The following is a 17,429-nucleotide window of genomic DNA, read 5'->3' as shown; positions in this document are numbered from 1 at the left end:
TCATATGGTCCAAAAGCCACTGATATTGGACAAAATAACTGATTTGCTTTATGCTGAGTAATGTTAAACCAGTTTAAACTGGTAGTAGATGGAACTGCTAGCAAAATTGGAGCAAGTTCAGCAGAGATTGAGTTTATTCCCTTATCTGATTTTGAGACGAGGTAGACAAAATCACCCCCTTACTTGCAACATCTTCATTGGTGTTGGTGGTAAAGCAGCTAGCTCAGCTAATTCGTCAAGGTTGAATGAGGGTGTTTGAGTGGGAAACTGCAAGTGTACTGTAAATCTGAGTTGACAACCTGTTAATGCTGAAATCCCACAGATTTAATGTGAATAGGTGCTAGAGTTTATAGAAAAGTTAAAATGGGGTGAGATTTAAAATAAATACACAGATGTAGGAAGTACTCCCACTCAGCAGGTCCTGAGCAAGCAAAGTTGAAGGAGGATTTAACTTAGTGAATTTAGAATTTTAGTCTTATGATCATTCAGTTGGCCTGAAGCACTTACATGGTTTTTATTTGTGTGTGTGCTTGAAGGGGACATGGACAGACATTTTTCTTATTATTTCCTCATCCATTTGGGATGGCAAAGAAACTGGTCATTTTAAAAACAAGTATTTTAGCAAATCAAATAGTTGTATGGGATATTCACTAATGATTTCCCTTTAAAAATCACATCTGGATTTTACCTAGAGCTAGTTTGAGAGGCATGGGAAGAAATCTTGACTTCATATTCCTCAATTTCTACAGATAGTTTAAAAATCACTATATGATTGTTTAAAAGTCACAATAGTTGTCCTCTTGCCCTCTTTAAAATGGGAATATCATCTCCTTCAAGTACTGAAACGGACTCATGTGTCCCAAGCTATTAGTAGATCAAGGTTGAAAAATTCCTGGTTTCCAGTCCTATGTATTGGGGAATGCTGTTAGTTCTCCTATCAGTTGATACATTACTGCAGAACAGTCTAGTCTCTTCCTCTTGTTGAAAGCAAGCTATATCAACTGTCTGGAAGGAACACAAGCTCTCAAGACAATGAGAATTTATAGATGCATTTCCTATGCTCTTTGTGCAGTGACTTTTTGGATTATAAAGACATGTTATTGAAATTTTGGAACAGCAGTTGGTGAATCAGTGACAATTCCTTAGCTCTTTCATTTATTAATTGCTATCAGCCATGCAGATACTTTCTTCAAAGATAAAAGTAGTGGTTAAATAGGACATCAGGCTAAAATTCTGCTCATCCCACTTAGAGGACCTACTCCTACAGCCAAATTCATGTAGTTGCTCAAATAAAAAGGTGCAGAAGAGTCTTGGGATTTCTTAAAATATTTTTTATATAAACCCAAATTAAACACCTAAAACAGTGTGCTTATCAGGAAACAGAACTATGTAGCACTTTAGTCTTTAAAGTGCTACATAGTCCTGTTTTTTGTTTCAGCTACACCAGACTAACACGGCTACATTTCTATCACTATTATCAGGAGGTTGCCATTTATTTGTTTTGTTTGTTTTGGTTTATTTTCCCAAATAGGTTTTGAAATTTCATCACACAAGACTTATTCAGCATATTGTCCTAAGGGTTGAAGATTTGAGTACAATGTACAAGATAATCTGTATGATTATTCTCTCAGAAGCTGCTCTGTTGTGGATGGAAATGAACTGGCCTATGTAAGCACGGACTATGGTAATAACCACCAATATAAAACTATGGCTGGAAAGGGTACAGACATTAGAATTTTGGCAAAAAACAATGTTTGAATCACCCTAGTGGTATGAACTTTTTTAGGGGTAACTCAGTTACCTAGACAGGGAACATAGCATCTCAAGATTTGAGCTTTCCTATCTTGGAAAGCATGGGAATTACATTCATTGATGCGTAATGGCAAAGTCTCAGACAAATGGGATTTGAGCTACATCATGTTTCACATAACCTGGTCCATGTCATAAGTTAGTATGGACTCTACATGGGATGGAGATGGAGCACATCAAACAAAAGTGATTTCATACTTATTGGAATACTAAATGTCAATATAGTTGCACCTTGGACAAAGTGGGGAGACAGTACCTTTGACTTGCTATTCACTACATGGGCCAATGGCCTTCTTTTTAGATGTGCTGAGTGCCTGCAGCTTTCATGAACTTCAAATGGACTTGTTTGTCATGTGGGAGAGGGAGAATCAGGGCCCAGTGCATTTTAGAAGAAATAGAAAAATGCATTCTTTAACTGTAGAGTCCCAACATGATTAATGGCTCATAGATCAACTTATTAGCCTGGCTGTGTGCTTCCTCCTCCAGTCCCTCTCCCTCCCAAACACCACCTGCCAGCCATGATTTGATAGCTGCTAAATGTCTTTCCTCCAAACAACTGCTCTACTAGACTTCTCCCTCTACTGTGTAAATGGCTCTTCTCTTACTATTGCTGGTTACCTGCCTACTGTATTTCCTCTTCGGCTCTCCCAATCTGCCCCTTGTTTAAGGAGCTCCTCTTACATCTACCACTAGTCACAGGGCTCCTGCCATCAGAACTGCTCATGTAACTAGGAAAATGCCTTTAAACATTTTTTGGAGAAAAAGCACTTAACTCAAGAATGAAAAAGGTTAAACACAGATATTTGCCTCTCTGATCCATCCTGTTTTAAATCTAGATTCTAGAAGCATGTGTACTGCCATTCCAACTGGTTTAAGTGGGCCAACAGTGTCACCTAGTGGTATGAAATCACATTATGAAGAATTCAATTCCAAGAGACTATACCAGTATCAACAACTCATCTGAATAAAAGTCATCTTGTGTATTGCCTTACTGCAGTCAAAATAAAGACATGAATTAGACTTCAGCCTTAGAGTTCAAAGTAAATGACAAAGCTTTATTGAATACAAATGTTTCATACGTAGCAAGACTGGAATGAAGTAGAATATTTTACATCTCTAAAATAGTTAAGACAATTCTCAAATTGTATAGTACAGAGAAAGAACTATTGTAGGAATAAACCATACCTCCCCTTCCAAATTACTTGTAAAATCAATCCAGTCAAGTTTTTAAAAAAGTACTAAAATGTAGCAAATGGGCATAGCCTTCATGGGGAGCCCCTAGCCAGAAGTCTAAGACAGCCCCTCTTGGCCACACTGTTAAATAATTTTTTTTTTTTGCTAGAATCCAGTTCCAGGAAAGAACCCCACTGATTCTCAGACTTTGTATGTGTAAGTATCACATTGTAGCTATTAAAAAAAAAGGTCTCTGGCAGTTTGGAACAAGTAGGGTTTAATAACTGTTAAAAGGCCTTACAGATGTTATTTGCAGTTTTAAGTGAATCAGAAGTGAAAGAAAAGTAAAGCAGGAAAAAAAAATCACCTAAAAATGCACATGGAATATAAAACTAATGCCCTGCAGACTCCGTGAAAGGGATGGCTTGTCTTCAAGAGTACCAGCAATGGGATCTGTACTGCTGCTATTCCAGTAAGGGATATGCTGGTGCATTAGTCAGCTAGAGGGCTGTACTACCTATTAATTCCAGTTTAGAATTAGTCTCTCTTGTACACAGGAGAGCAGAGTGCAAAGTAGGAAGTTTTTCCACTGATCAAGAGCAAGCAAATCAAAAAATAATCTCATTGCATCTTTGTACTTAAGATATTTTAGTTGCAAAACACTAAGCACAAAGAAAATTAGTGTTTTCATGAGGAAAACATCCCAGCTGTGCCCTTTACATGTATTAAAGTGCATTCAGTCACAATTTTTAAAGCAGGCCCACAAATCCCTTTGGAATTGGTCCCCAAGCACTACAGTCGTATTCATAGTGGTAATAGTGTATTATAGAAAGTGTTTAATTCCACTGTGGAGCACAGTGGAATCCTGCAAACTACTGTTACTGGAATAAGTGCCAAAGCACAAACAAAGAAATACAACAGTGACTAGAGTACAGAATAGATCAGTGTTCTCATGCTGTGAGTTTTGATTACTTGATTTAGGAACAACTCTCTCACACCAAGGAATCAAACATTTCCATACAGCTAGATATGATTTTTGCAGGTTTCTACGGTACTTTTCTCCTTCAACTGTATATTCTGTTTTCTAATGTATGAACACATAGTATAGCATCACTTTCACAGAGGGCAGATGCTTGTTAAAAGCTAACACACACCAGTTTAAGGCCCAGCACCTTGCAGAAAGTTTTCTAGTGAAAGACCAATTTATTCTTCATCCTCTTCTTCATAGTAACGATTCCTCTTGATCTGTTCTTCCACAGATAGATCTTCCACATCTTCACCTTCCCGGAACCCATCATCTCTGGATTTGCTATTCTGATTAACGGGTAATTCCTCACCAGTAACCACATTCGATACACTGAGACGTTTAGGAGAGTTGGAGTAAAATATTTCTTCATCTGGAGATGGCTGCTGTGCTGTGGCATTTTCTTCCTCATCTGTCTCCATACCATTCTGTACCATGTTCTCTTCCCTGTATGCCTTGATATCAGGTACTTCACTTTGTCTTTCTTCTTCCTCCCGTTCTTTGTTCTTTTCTTCAGTGTTAAGGATGTTACCATTCTCAGCTTTTTTTTCCTTTTGCTTTCTTTCCATCGTTGCTTCACGGTCTAGTTCTTCACTTGTTTTTACCATAACCCTGTCTGCTTTGGAAAGAGAAGGCACATTCTCTGTTCTACGGCCTTTAACAGACATTGTTCTAAATGAGGCCGCTACTGTAAATGGACGGCTTCTTTCTTTCAGTGAGGATGTTCTTCGTAGCTTTTTAAGATCTAGGTCTACATCCTCCTGCACATCTGGTTTGGACACCTCATCTTCTGGGGGCCACTTCGGCTTAAATACTTTGATACCTTCTTCCAAAGCACTTCCTGAACTACCTAGCTCTGATGGAGGTGGCCAGGCAATTCTCAGTTTCTTCGTTTCTGCTGGTTTCTCTTCCCTTTCAGGCAAAGATGCCACTTTTGCTTCCATGCTAGCCGCCAGAACTCCCACTTTTGCAATTGGGGCATCCTCTACTCCTGGACTTTGAGGGCCTTCTGTTGTATTTACAGTGTCGCCAGATTTCTCCAAGGATTCTTCGTTCTCAGTTTTGGTTACCCATAGTTCCTTGTGTTGTTTGTGCCCAAAACCTTCATCATAGTTGCCTTTGGCTTTGAAGAGCTGATTGAAGTGAGGTTTGCAATAAATGTTTCCATGCAGAGATGCATATGTTACAAGACTGTTCAAGAAAACAGAATGTTAGCACTTTGCATGTCTCAGTCACTGATTTAAGGCCCTAATTTTAGCAAGATCACTGAAAAACTTGGCATTAAATCTCCCCAAAAGATTTTAGAAAAAAGCTTTACAGTACTTTGACTGGTGCCACCACAGGCAAGGTGCTACCCAATATAAAAAGGCATTTCTACAGGTTTTCCTCTGAAGTGATCAAACATCTTTGTAACAAATAGGTATTAGCTCCATTTTACAGACAGAAAAACAAGGATGGAGAATTCAAATGACATGTCCAAAGTAATTCAGAAGGTTACTCTGAGCTGAGCTGGGAGGAGAAACTGACTCTGAGGTCCTCAATCAACTAGACTACAGCTGCCTTCATCTCAAGAGGAATATTTACACAGGACTGTATTCAGCTTCCTATAATGCTTTAGGAAGGCTGACTTTCCTTTGAAAGGACTGCCACACACTCAATACACTACTCTCTGCACGGATTACCTGAGTTTGCTGTTACAATGGGAACAGCGGAAGCAGCTGATATGAAACACCTGCTGATTGGCAAAGAGGCGTTCCATTGGGTACACTGTCTTCTGACATGCAACACAGGTTTCCTTTGCTGGCAACTGAAACTTCTAAGGGAAGAAAAGAGGCCTTGTTAACTGGATAAGAACTAGTTAATGAGAAGACTTGACTTGGGTTTTCTCCAAGACTTCTAGTGTTCTCAGAAACAACTTAATATTTCATGCTTGACAGCTCTGATGTTAGTTCCCTGAGTGCCCTGCCCGCACCCTACTTGAGTAAAGCAGATCTATTACACAGGTCCTTTGCTTTGATGTGATAGCAAGAGCCTACTGTGCATTCTCCCTCTCTGATACCATATCACAACCTCTAAGGTAAAACAAAAGCCAAGAATTGACAGTGGAAGTTAACCCAGATGTTGATAGACTAGTAACTGTGTGTAGTCCATAAGAGGCAGCATCCTACGAGATAAGAAATGTTGCAAGGATAAATCTAACACGAGTGAGTATTACATGTTAGCACTGTGCTACTTAGGAATAACCTCAGAATGCATCTCCCTGACAGCATCAAGGACGTCATATTCTATGTCCACCACAGACGCTCCTCCCTCCTCAACACACCAACTCGAGTTGACTTAATATGGGAGGGTTAATAAAAAGGAAATGGCATGCTGAATATCCAAACGAAGCTGGCCCTTCTGGACTAACCTTATTGCAACAGCTTTTCTAGCAATAAGGCAGAAAGTTGCCTAGTACAGAGGTTCTCAAATTGTGGTCTACAAGCAGCTCCCTCTAAGGTGTAGGGATGTTAAATATCGGTTAATTGAATAGTCAAGTAACCTCATGAATTCTTATTGGTTAGTCGACTATTCTATAGCCCGAGAGTGGGGCTGGAAGCGAGTGCGCTCCGGCCTCACTCCTGAGAAGACCCCTGCCACTCTGCACTGCTGCCATTATATCACAGACAGCAGTGCAGGGTGCCAGGCGGGAGCTGATTCGCGAGGGGAGCTAGTTTAAAAACCAGCTCCCCTTGTGGACCGGCTGCCTGTTGCACTGTGGTGCTGCCTCTGATACAGCGGCATTGGCACAGGGTGGCAGCAGCCCCTGTCTAGGGGGTGGTCTGAGCTCGTGGACCCAGCATGAGCTGGAACTGAGCTAGGCTGCCTGCCCGCCCGCCCGGCTCCTAATACACTTTAAATGCAGAGCTGCAGCAGGGGTAGGTCTCAGACCCATTGCAAGCCAGGTTGTTGGCCAGCCTGCTAAAAAATTTACTGGCAAGTGGGGGGGGAGGCGGAACGGAATGCATGTAGTCTATAGCATTAACCTATAAGTTGATGCTTATCGGTTTATCGACTACACTTTTACATCCCTACTATATCGGTTTATCGACTACACTTTTACATCCCTACTAAGGTGCGCACCTGGGAAGCCGCACGTAAAAGAACACAGGGCTGCCCACGTAATTAGTGGCTCTCAGGCATGGCTCCATGCTGGACCCTCATACGTAACGTGAGATCGCGATTTTGGGGAGCAAGGGGGCAGTGAAGAGGGGGTGAAGGGAATTTGGGATGCGCAGGACTGCAGCATTCAGAGAAAAAGAGAGGCAACTTTTCCCAGCTCCAGAGTTGCAGCTGTCAGGGAGAGACAGCCCTCTTCCCCAGCCTCAGTTCTGTGGTTATGCTGGCAGGGAGAGACTCCCATTGATATTAAAATGTGAGTTGTGTGCTTTTAGTTGTAGAACAAAGCAGCATTAAATTATTAAGGAGTTTTTTATATAGAACTTTTATGCAAACTGCTTGATAATACTTTGCTAACAGTGAATTTGGAAAAAATCATTAAGTGGTCTGCTGACACCCTCAGAAATTTTCAAGTGATCCATGGGGGAAAAGAGACATTTGAGAACCACTGACTGAGGGCCTGTGTCAAAGGCTACAGAAAATCCCACATAGATACTGTCAGCTTTGTTCATGGCATGTTCTACTACAAATTTACTAAAAGCCTTTAAGATAGGGCTGGGCAAGATGTGACCCAGGGGCTGGATCTGGCCCACCTAACACTTGGATCCCACTCACAGACTATATCTGGCTGCTTTTTATTTATATCCTGCTGCCTGTGCCACTGAATTTCCAGGTGGGGGCTCAGACAGCAGGATCCTATTTAAATGGCTCATAGCTCAGGCTCTATCTTGGAAGGGGCCAGAGCTGTGAGCTTTCTAAGTAGTTGCAGCAATCCCAGCTACCAGACAACACGATAGCAGCAGGGCTAGGAGCCATGAGCCCTTTTGTGTTGAAGTAATAGCCTCTAGTCCCGGACAACTCTAGGGGGGAGGTTAGTTCCCAGTCCCCCGCCCCCCTTCTTCCTCAGACCTAGGGGGGTTGGAACCAGTCCATGACCACGTAGCAAAATTCTGTAAGTGGCAACCGCTGCAAAAATTATTTCCCACCTCTGCTTTAAGAGAAGGATATGACATTTAAGAGCTATGGAAGCAGGAACAGCATCACCACAGGGGACAATTATATAGGTTGGTGTCTAGTTAGTATTATAAATAAAATGACATGGTTAAAAATGGAAGGTTATGGTAGAGGAGGGTCAGGTTGCTGAAGAGAGCCGACTTCATCTAGATTGTCACAACTTTACTCTTACATATGATATCTAGCAAATGGCCTAATGAATTTCTAGTGTAACATGCACTTAGATTGCAGAGAGATGAAAACTTTAAACGTTGGTATTAGGTATTAGAAATGACACTAAAGGGCCTAATCCTTTCGGAAAGCCTGACAGAAGCTTCAGAACTCCCAGAGACTCAAGTGATTTTTTTTTTTAAAAGGGGAACTTCAAGGCACTGACTCTGTGCACGAATTCTCATCTCTGTGCAAGTGAGTCAGTGCAATCTCTAAAACATACCAATGAAGTTCACTAGTCCAAACTAAGATCTACTCATCCACCCATGCCACAATGAGCAATGAGGCATTAATAACTTGCTTACCCATAAAAAAGTTACCCTCTTTCCCAAGACCACAGATGTGTAATGCTGCACTACACAGTGCAAGTGTTACTGCAATATACATCCTCATCTCAAAGGAGGAACTTACATGTGTACTCAGTGACCCCTTTGTGGCTGCTGAAGAGGTGGTTTTGGGGGTGCAGAGAGAAATTTTTCCTTTCTAGGCATTACTATACAAAACTATTAGAGGAGGAGGGTGAAGCCCAGTTAATTTAAAAAAAAAAAAAAAAAAAAAGGTGGAGAGATAGCCAAGAGTTGAGCTCACATTAGAGGGAAGCAGAAGGCAGGAGTAGATATTAGGAACCAGGAGCAGGAAACAGAAGCTGGAAGAGAAATAGGAAGAACCTTACATGAAATCAGCAGCATATGAGCTGTTCTCTAAACACTACAGCAACAACTGTTCATGAAGGTAGAGATCAAATCTGGGTTTTAGCAATATGAACAGATTGCTCTTATTTCAAAAGAATCTGCAGAGCACCATAAACTTAAAGGATAAGCAGTTTACATATGAACATGCACTTGAATACCCTCCAAGTTACACGATCCTAAAGGCATTTTTTGCCAGCTAAAATTTTGCCTTTCCGAAGAGATGCTCACAACACTATGATATTCACATATCCATTACAGTGCCCCTTTAATTCTTGCTACCATCTTAAATATAGGTTGCACCTCTGGTCTGGCAATATCAACTAGGGGTGTAAGTGACTAGTCAACTACCTTATAAGGTAGTTGAGTCACTACTTGACTAGGTGCTTCCCCCCACTTGCTGCCTCTGCATCACAGGCAGCAAGGGGGCTGGGAGAACAGGAGCCGGTGCTGGGGGAAACCAGCTTAAAAGCTACAGCAGTGCTCCCCGGTACCGTCTCCACAGGGGAGGGAGAGGCACAGTGGGGGAAGCAGTCGGATCCTGACTTCTGTGCCTCTGCCTTTTAAATTTAGTAATAACCTGTGCCCCTGCCTGGTGGGAGTAGGGACTGCCCCAGGTTCCCCTCTATACCTCTGCCTTTCAAATGTAGGGGCTCTAACTACATTTTTTTAAAAGGCAGGGGCGCAGCAGTTGCAGAGGCACAGCACCTTGCTGCAGGAGGTGAGGGGTCAGGAAGCTAAGTGCACAACCCAGCCGGGAAGCCAGGGAGGAAGGACGGAGTGACTGGGAAAGGGGTGGGGCTTGCAGGGGGTCGGGAGGGACGCAGAAGTCATCTCCGATGGTCCAGCAAAATCCCCCATCTGGGACCACTCAGATCCCTAGGGTGCCAGACAAGGAAAGTCCAACCTGTTAGAAGACCTACCCTTCTTTTACAGATGAAACCTGCAGAGTGATGAAGCAATGTGCCCAAGACCAACATAGAAAGTCTGTAGCAGAGCAGGGATGAGACTTTGTCACACAGTGTGCATGTTACTGAGATATTACTAAAAGTGCCCATCATTGTATTATCTCTGTGCCTTGAAGCAAGAAATAAATCCCTACCCAAAAAGTTTGCCATTGCATCCTCAGCTACAGTCATTGTGATGGGGGTGGTGCTTGCTTGTTCACGTGCCTGAAAGTAATGAGCAGGTCTGCAGCCATCACTACCGAAGGCAGGCTTAAGTAAAGAGTGGCAGCATAGTGCACTCTACAGGGGGAAGAAACTTCTCCAGTGGAAGGGATTCTCACAGTGGTCTCAAATGGCAATGGTCTCAAATTCCAGGGGGGGGAGGTCTAGGTTGGGTATTAGGAAAAAATATTTTCCTAGGAGGGTGGGGAAGCACTGGAACAGGTTACCTAGGGAGGTGGTGGCATCTCCATCCTGGGAGGTTTTTAAGTCCTGGCTTGAAAAAGCCCTGGCTGGGTTGATTTAGTTAGGATTGGACTCGATGACCTCCTGAGGTCTCAACACTATGATTCTATGACATGTAAGGGCTTGTCTCCTAGGAGTTATATCCAGAGCTTCTTCAGCTATGAATACCTTCTGATTGCAGCTGCTAAGATGGTTGATGGGAAGACGGTAGATAGCCATGCCCCAATGTGGGCTTTAAAGATTAGCGTAAGGACCTGAAAAAAACTCTAGGAACTCTGACTTAAGGCTGGAGCTTGTCAATTGAAGACCTACGTCCAGACTTCTGTACTCAAACGTCTCCTCTTATCCCAGAAGCAAGTTAGGATTTCTATGCTGTCTGTGGAACACTGCCCTTTCAATACAGCAGCTCCATCTTTAGAGAATTAAAATTGCGTGGAGATACTTTTCCATTCTGAATTCTCCAAACCTATCCAGCAGGAGTTTGAGATGCTAAGAGAGAGACTTCACTGTAGAGCAAAGTGTAAGTTTAAGAGCTCTTTGCTGAAGAAAATTTGGATACGGAGGAATTAGTTGCACTCCCTGGGGAGCTTATGCTAACAGATTCATAGGCTGGATTGATTCTATGTCAGATTTGCTTAAGTAGTAACGTTTGCTAATGCTTAGGAAATAAATTACTGTACCTTCACTGCTTTTGGTGGCAAGGTGTCAGTCTGGCTCGTTGGTTTGGAATCAGTGTTCTGCTGCTTTGTGTAGACACGCCTCTTGGTTTCACACTCACTCTCTGAGTTTAGTTCAACTGGGGAAGGGAGGAGAAGTTAAATTAATTAAAAAAAAAAGAAAACACAAGGAACTCCTAGGAAGTTCTCCCTTGCAAGCCCATATTGCAAGTATGACAGAAAAAGGCTTAAAGTTCTGTTGCTAAATGTGAATGATTAAAGCATTAGTGCTAGCACAAGCAAATGCATTTACTCTTATCTTGTTCACGACTGAAATTATCAAACTGAGTGAGTGGCTATGTGGAAGGAATATACTGGTCAGTGCATACTGAGAAGCTAGCATCTAATTCCTGGGAAATATGGTTCCAGTTTAATAAAGTGGCTAAGCACACGCTTAATAAGCTTGAAGTGAATGGGTTATAAACATGTGCTTAAGTACCTTTAGAAAGTATTTAGCCTCTTAGCTAATACTAATATATTTATTGACTCATCTGTTGGCTACAATACTTGCTATATTTGGCCCTGAGCACTAAGTCCAAATGGCAGGGGAACAGCACTGCCAGGGTTAAATGAAAAGCCTTTAAAAAGCAAGTATTAATGCTGTCTCAGTACTACAGTTATAAATCTGATAAAAATTCCCAGGCCTTGAGCTGGGCTGAGGTTTTAGCACAAGATTTTTATTGGAAAAATCCCAAGAATATGAAGGGATTGCAAAAGTTGAAGAATTAAGACTGTTTTAAAGATGACTGTATTCAAAAGCAACATTTAAAAAACAAAGAGAACCACAATTTTGTGAGTAAGATAGTTCCTTGTGAGCCAACATATGACAGCTTTCATAATCAGCAAATTCCACAGCTAATTTCTAAGCCAGTGGAAATGGAAGTTTATAAAACAAGAGCTGACCATTACAGGGACCTGAACAAATGCCATTTGAACCCAACACCTGGCTTATTGTCCTACAAAATTAAAAGAAAGCACCTAGATAGTGTGAGTGGGCTTCCATTATGGTTGTTAGGATCTGAGTTCGTATGCTCAGATGGTTTCATAAAGCTAAAGTTAAATGAAATCCAATCTTGACCAGAAGATCTCTGGGATTAAATGGGAAGCTTGACATTTACTCAAGCAGCTACAGTTCTAATGCCAAACTGATCTTGACATAAGAATGGCATACAGGTAGACTGTGCCCACCCATCCTGCCATCCACCTGCCAACTTTGTATTGGATTAGGAGAAGCAGTCCTTACCGGTGCCATCTTCAGAAAGACGAGAGTGGAAACCCAGACTCTTCTCACCCAAGAAAACCTACAAAAGAAATGTTTACCACTTAAATTTATAAAGGGATAATCCCAGTGTAAGTAACAAAATAGTGGGCAATTAACCATATAAAGCAGCATTCAAAAAAAAAAAAAGGCCACACGTGTCAGCCGACGGTCAGGGCAGTGTGTGCGTGTGTGTGTGTGTGTTTCCAAGAAAAGGTTTAACGTCCGTGTCTTTACTGCTAGGACCGGGGTCCCGTCGCAGAGGGTGGCCACCAGGCCAACAGACGCCCCTTTATATAGGAAGAGCTTATTACACCTTAGATTTTAGCTGCTAGAACACAAAGTTCCTTCGCAGCGGGCAGCCTAGGAAGGCTGAAAGGTGCCCCAACGGACCAGTCACCTGGGAGTGACACAGATCCAAACGCCCAAGCTCTTCCTATGACTGTCCCTTTATGACCAACTGACGTTCTTTTAAATTGTGCTTGGTTCTGTTACAGCAACTGAAGGAGTCAGGTTAAAGCTTAAACAGTTACAGGTTTATTAAAAGAAGCTTATAAATCATATGGTTACAATGGCTATTGCTCTATTTCTTAAATGCTAGCAAATATATAAGTCTTAAAAATAGTTACAGGAAAAAGGTCAAGAGAGAAAATAGAAATAATGGTACCAAGTGACAGCTTAATCTTTAAAGAGCTCTAACAGTGTGTGTGTGTGTGTGTGTGTGTGTGTGTGTGTGTGTGTGTATAGACACACACACACACACACACACACACACACACACTCTTAAAGGACCACATCCAGGTACAATTTTTACCCCCTTCTGTGCCTCTCGACTCCAGCGTGTCAGGCCAGGGTCGGTCCCTCAATTCCTCGGAAAGACGAATACGAGGTGGGCGTCCCCTCTGGAACCTCGGGAGGTCAAACACCAAACCCGACCAGCAGATAGGTGGTAGATTGAAACTCAGAGTAGGTGTGCTGCTGGACTCATCTTTATACCCCTGGGGGCCCGTATTCTCTTATCTTAAGTTGCCAAATTGTACTGGTCCGTTTTGTGGCGCCAGTTCTTACAAACAAGTTTCAAGTTAATTTACACTTGTAAGAGAGGAAGATAGCTAAATTAGGAGTGCCGGACTGCTGTGTGTTTGTATCAATATGGGTTAAGTCGAGGGCACTTTTGTGCAGCCTCTTAGTTTGACCACCCTCTTATCTCTGCTTACAGTTGTCCATGGTCACTGAGCCAGCATATGTGAACCTCCTGCTCCAAGGTTTTCAAAGATCATGCTGTTTTTCTGCTTTGTGCCCCCTGCATGCTTTCAAGCAGACAAAGATGGATGTTAAAATGGGGATTCATGTCTGGCTACAACATGGCCTGACAGACATGTGTTCATATGTACTTCGGTTGCCTTTGTAAAAGCATAAGCCAATGTGTGCTTAACTACCACAAATGCACAACTCCCACCACAGAAGAAACGCTCAAGACATTGCTTTACTGCTCTTGTACAGCATGTTCCTCTCTCTCTCTCCCCCCCCCCCCCGCATAATGCTTGAAGCAGGAGTATGAGACAGATGGCTCTCATCATTTACAGCTTATGCCCCCTATGAAAACCTAGATGCATAGAAGTCTGTTTACAGTGTCCATCCTAGACTAAGAACTTCTCAACAGTGCTAACACTAGCTACAAAGCATACATTCTGGATTTCTCACCTTCCTCGGGGCCTCACATAGGTGCCTAAGCAACTGTTTATTTTGAAATTTTACCCATAAAAGCTACAAGCTGTGAAGTTTAAAACCAACATGCTTTGTCTGTCTTCTACATCCTCCTTTATAAAAAGATTTATGAATTTCACTGTTTTTCACCTTGCGCTCAGCTCACACATGCTGCTACTCGTAAGTACAGAACACTCTCATTAACAGACCTGTTGACATAGCCTAGTATAAACTCAGGTAACAGAGTAATTTACCTAAGCGGTCAAACTGCTCAATGCAAGTTCCATATCGATATTTTAACCAAGTTTTCTCTATGTTCAATAAAATAGGGCTTAAATATACTTACATGTTGAGGAACTAAAATGCCATAATGAGATTAGTGTGAATTAGTGAGGTTCTATTGTTAATGACTGAAAGACCTATTGCAAAGGATTTCACTTTGGAAATTAATAAGGAAAACAAACAAGTCTGGATAAGGTAATTTGTTCATTTGACTGGTTTAATTTTAATAATACTACTTCCTAATGAGCACTGCATAGTTTAAAAGTGATCTTTGTTACTAGTACAAAGTAAACACTCTTACTGAATCTTTGAAATGTGCAAGATAGGTTTTTTGCACATGAATTATCAGTGTACAAGTAAGGTTCTGTTGAGTATTTGTGTCTCCAGAAATTTGTGCCATTAAATAGGCATGCCTCAGACACTAAATTTATCCTGCAATGACTTCAAAATGATCATCCTACTACCAGACAATGGTCTGTTCAATTTAGGTTCCTATACTGTGCTCTTATTACACCAAAATCACGAGTGGTGTAGAGAGAGTGAATAAGGAAAAGTTATTTATTAGTTCCCATAATAGAAGAACTAGAGGACACCAAATGAAATTAATGGGTAGCAGGTTTAAAACTAATATAAGAAAGTTCTTCTTCACACAGTGCTTAGTCAACCTGTGGAACTCCTTGCCAGAGGAGGCTGTGAAGGCTAGGACTATAACAGAGTTTAAAGAAAAGCTAGATCATTTCATGGAGGTTAGGTCCATAAAAGGCTATTAGCCAGGGGATAGAAATGGTGTCCCTGGCCTCTGTTTGTCAGAGGCTGGAGATGGATAGCATGAGACAAGTCGCTTAATCATTGTCTTCGGTCCACCCCTCCTGGGGCACCTGGCGCTGGCCACTGTTTGCAGACAGGCTACTGGGCTAGATGGACCTTTGGTCTGACCCAGTACGGCCATTCTTATGTTATGTTCAAGATTTTGGAAAGTGGTCGAAGGCCACACTCTTCCATGATATTGATGGAGGGTGGTTGCAGAAGGGAGCTTGGGGTAAGGGATTGGGATGCTGGGGGGAGACTGGAGTCTGGGAGGAAGTTTGGGTGAAGGAGGTGGTTGTGACCTAGGGCCGGTGACTGGAGTGCAGGGGCGGTTGGGGATGTGACTTAGGATAGAAGGGTATTGTGATCTGGGGCAGGAGATTGGAGTGCTAGATCTGGAAGGGGGCATGGGTCTAAGAGGGAGACAAAGGGTTTGGGTATGTTCAGGAGGGAAGGGAAGGGGCCAGAGGGTTGGGGTTCCAGAAGCAGGCTATGGCCAAGAGACTTACCTGCCAGCTGTCAAAATAGCCTGCTTGCCTGCCTGCAGAGCTTAAAACATTTCTCAGCCAGCCAGCCCGCCTATGTGCTTCACTGAATAACTGAGTTGACGAGTGGGGGCATGGTTTTTCTTGACTGCCTGTTATTCAAACAAGCAGCTCCCACTGGCTTGTTTCTGGCCAGAAACCAGCCAATGGGATTGTGCTAGGGATGGGGCAGCTCCTGAAGCTTCCCCCCTCTTCCAGTTTTGAAGCAGAAAGGAAGCCCGGCACAGCACACAGGGCTGCGAGACAAGCAGAGGACCCTGCCTGGGGCTTACCGCTGCCTCTGCGGGCCAGATCCAGTGGCTTAGTGGGCCGCATTTTGCCCAGACCCAGAAAGTGAGTTTTAGTCAACAGCAGAACAGTGAACGAAAAGAGTAACTGCTTTTACTCTAAAGAAGTGGGTTGTGCCCATGAAAGTTCATGATACCATCTACATTTGTTAGTCTCTAAGATACTGCAGTTATTTGCTGTTTTTTATGCTTTTGTTTAATTAGTACCTTGTAAAAGGCTCCTTTTGGTTGCTGCTTTCCCATGCCACAACAGGCTAAAATATCACCACTTACCCACTTTGAAGTCATTATCACCTAGAACTCTGCACTTACAAATTTTCTCACCTGAGGCTCTTCAAGCACATCATCAGAAATTTCAGTGTGTAAGCAAAGCCCAAAGGTCAGTTAGGGACTCAACAGCAAAGTCAGAAATCATTTAGAAGCAGCAGCAGCCACCACCTCAATTAGATAATGCTTCTTCCTCCCATGTTCTTAATATGCCACCATTATGAAATTCAAGGTTTCTGCCATACCAAGAATATTTGCCATTTTTTAAACAGACTATAAGCACTACCCTTCTCTATAAAATTATAAAAACAGCTAGATATTCTGCACACAAAAGGACTTCTTATTTTGAGTCTTATAAATACAGCTCTAGTTTGCCTGTTTGTAATTAAGGACTTGCACAAAGGTAAGTTTTGTGCTCTTCTTGCACATCCTAAATTTTGATAATCTCAAAATCATGAGTCCCACGGCATGTAGATAATTTGTATCAGCCAATACAGGTCAATTTTTAGAAGACTGTTGCGTGTCTGCAAGGGATTCCATTTCAAGGAGAGTTCTTGATCCTGATTAATATGAGCACATCTTACCTTCTCCTGATCTCGATGGGAAATGGAGTCCTCTGGACTTGGTGGAACATTCTCCTTCTGCTCAGACTTGTAACTCTTGATTTCACTGGCTTCAATCTCATTCTGTAGAACAATAGAAGGACTTCAGTTTTAACATTCTTTTTCCCTTTAGAGTGAGATAGCTTTCTGTGCTGCTTCTTAAAAGAAGTTTTGGGAATACTATTTCCCGTAACACACAATTGATGACTCAAGAGAAGAGGACAAAGAAGTCTACAAATATGAGATTGGTGAAATGCACCAGGGAGGGAGAGAAATTTAGGATATAGTGAAGGAAGTAGAACTTCAGTTCCATGATAGCACCACAGTACAGGCAGTCCCCGGGTTACGTACAAGATAGGGACTGTAGGTTTGTTCTTAAGTTGAATCTGTATGTAAGTCGGAACTGGCGTCCAGATTCAGCCACTGCTGAAACTTATCAGTTTCAACAGTGGCTGAATCTGGACGCCA

The 17,429-nt window shown here is 42.3% G+C and overlaps 1 protein-coding gene across 2 annotated transcripts in view; it reads right to left on the bottom strand.

Annotated features, from left to right (window-relative positions):
• Positions 1 to 2,843: 2,843 nt before the first annotated feature.
• Positions 2,844 to 17,429, bottom strand: part of LIMA1 (LIM domain and actin binding 1) — a 49,981-nt gene continuing 35,395 nt past the window's right edge. For both annotated transcript variants that reach the window (XM_075902053.1, XM_025188714.2), the window contains 5 exons: positions 16,944 to 17,045; positions 12,450 to 12,507; positions 11,171 to 11,286; positions 5,689 to 5,822; positions 2,844 to 5,197 (listed from right to left, as the gene is read on the bottom strand). In XM_075902053.1, coding sequence (XP_075758168.1) covers positions 4,186 to 5,197; positions 5,689 to 5,822; positions 11,171 to 11,286; positions 12,450 to 12,507; positions 16,944 to 17,045 — 1,422 coding nt within the window. In that variant the 3' untranslated portion in view covers positions 2,844 to 4,185. The remainder of the gene's footprint in view (positions 5,198 to 5,688; positions 5,823 to 11,170; positions 11,287 to 12,449; positions 12,508 to 16,943; positions 17,046 to 17,429) is intronic.

The sequence above is a fragment of the Pelodiscus sinensis genome, chromosome 19, assembly GCF_049634645.1.
Source record: "Pelodiscus sinensis isolate JC-2024 chromosome 19, ASM4963464v1, whole genome shotgun sequence".
NCBI lineage: Eukaryota > Metazoa > Chordata > Testudines > Trionychidae > Pelodiscus > Pelodiscus sinensis.
Note: the sequence above shows the minus strand (reverse complement) of the source record. Positions and strands in the feature narration are given on the sequence as shown.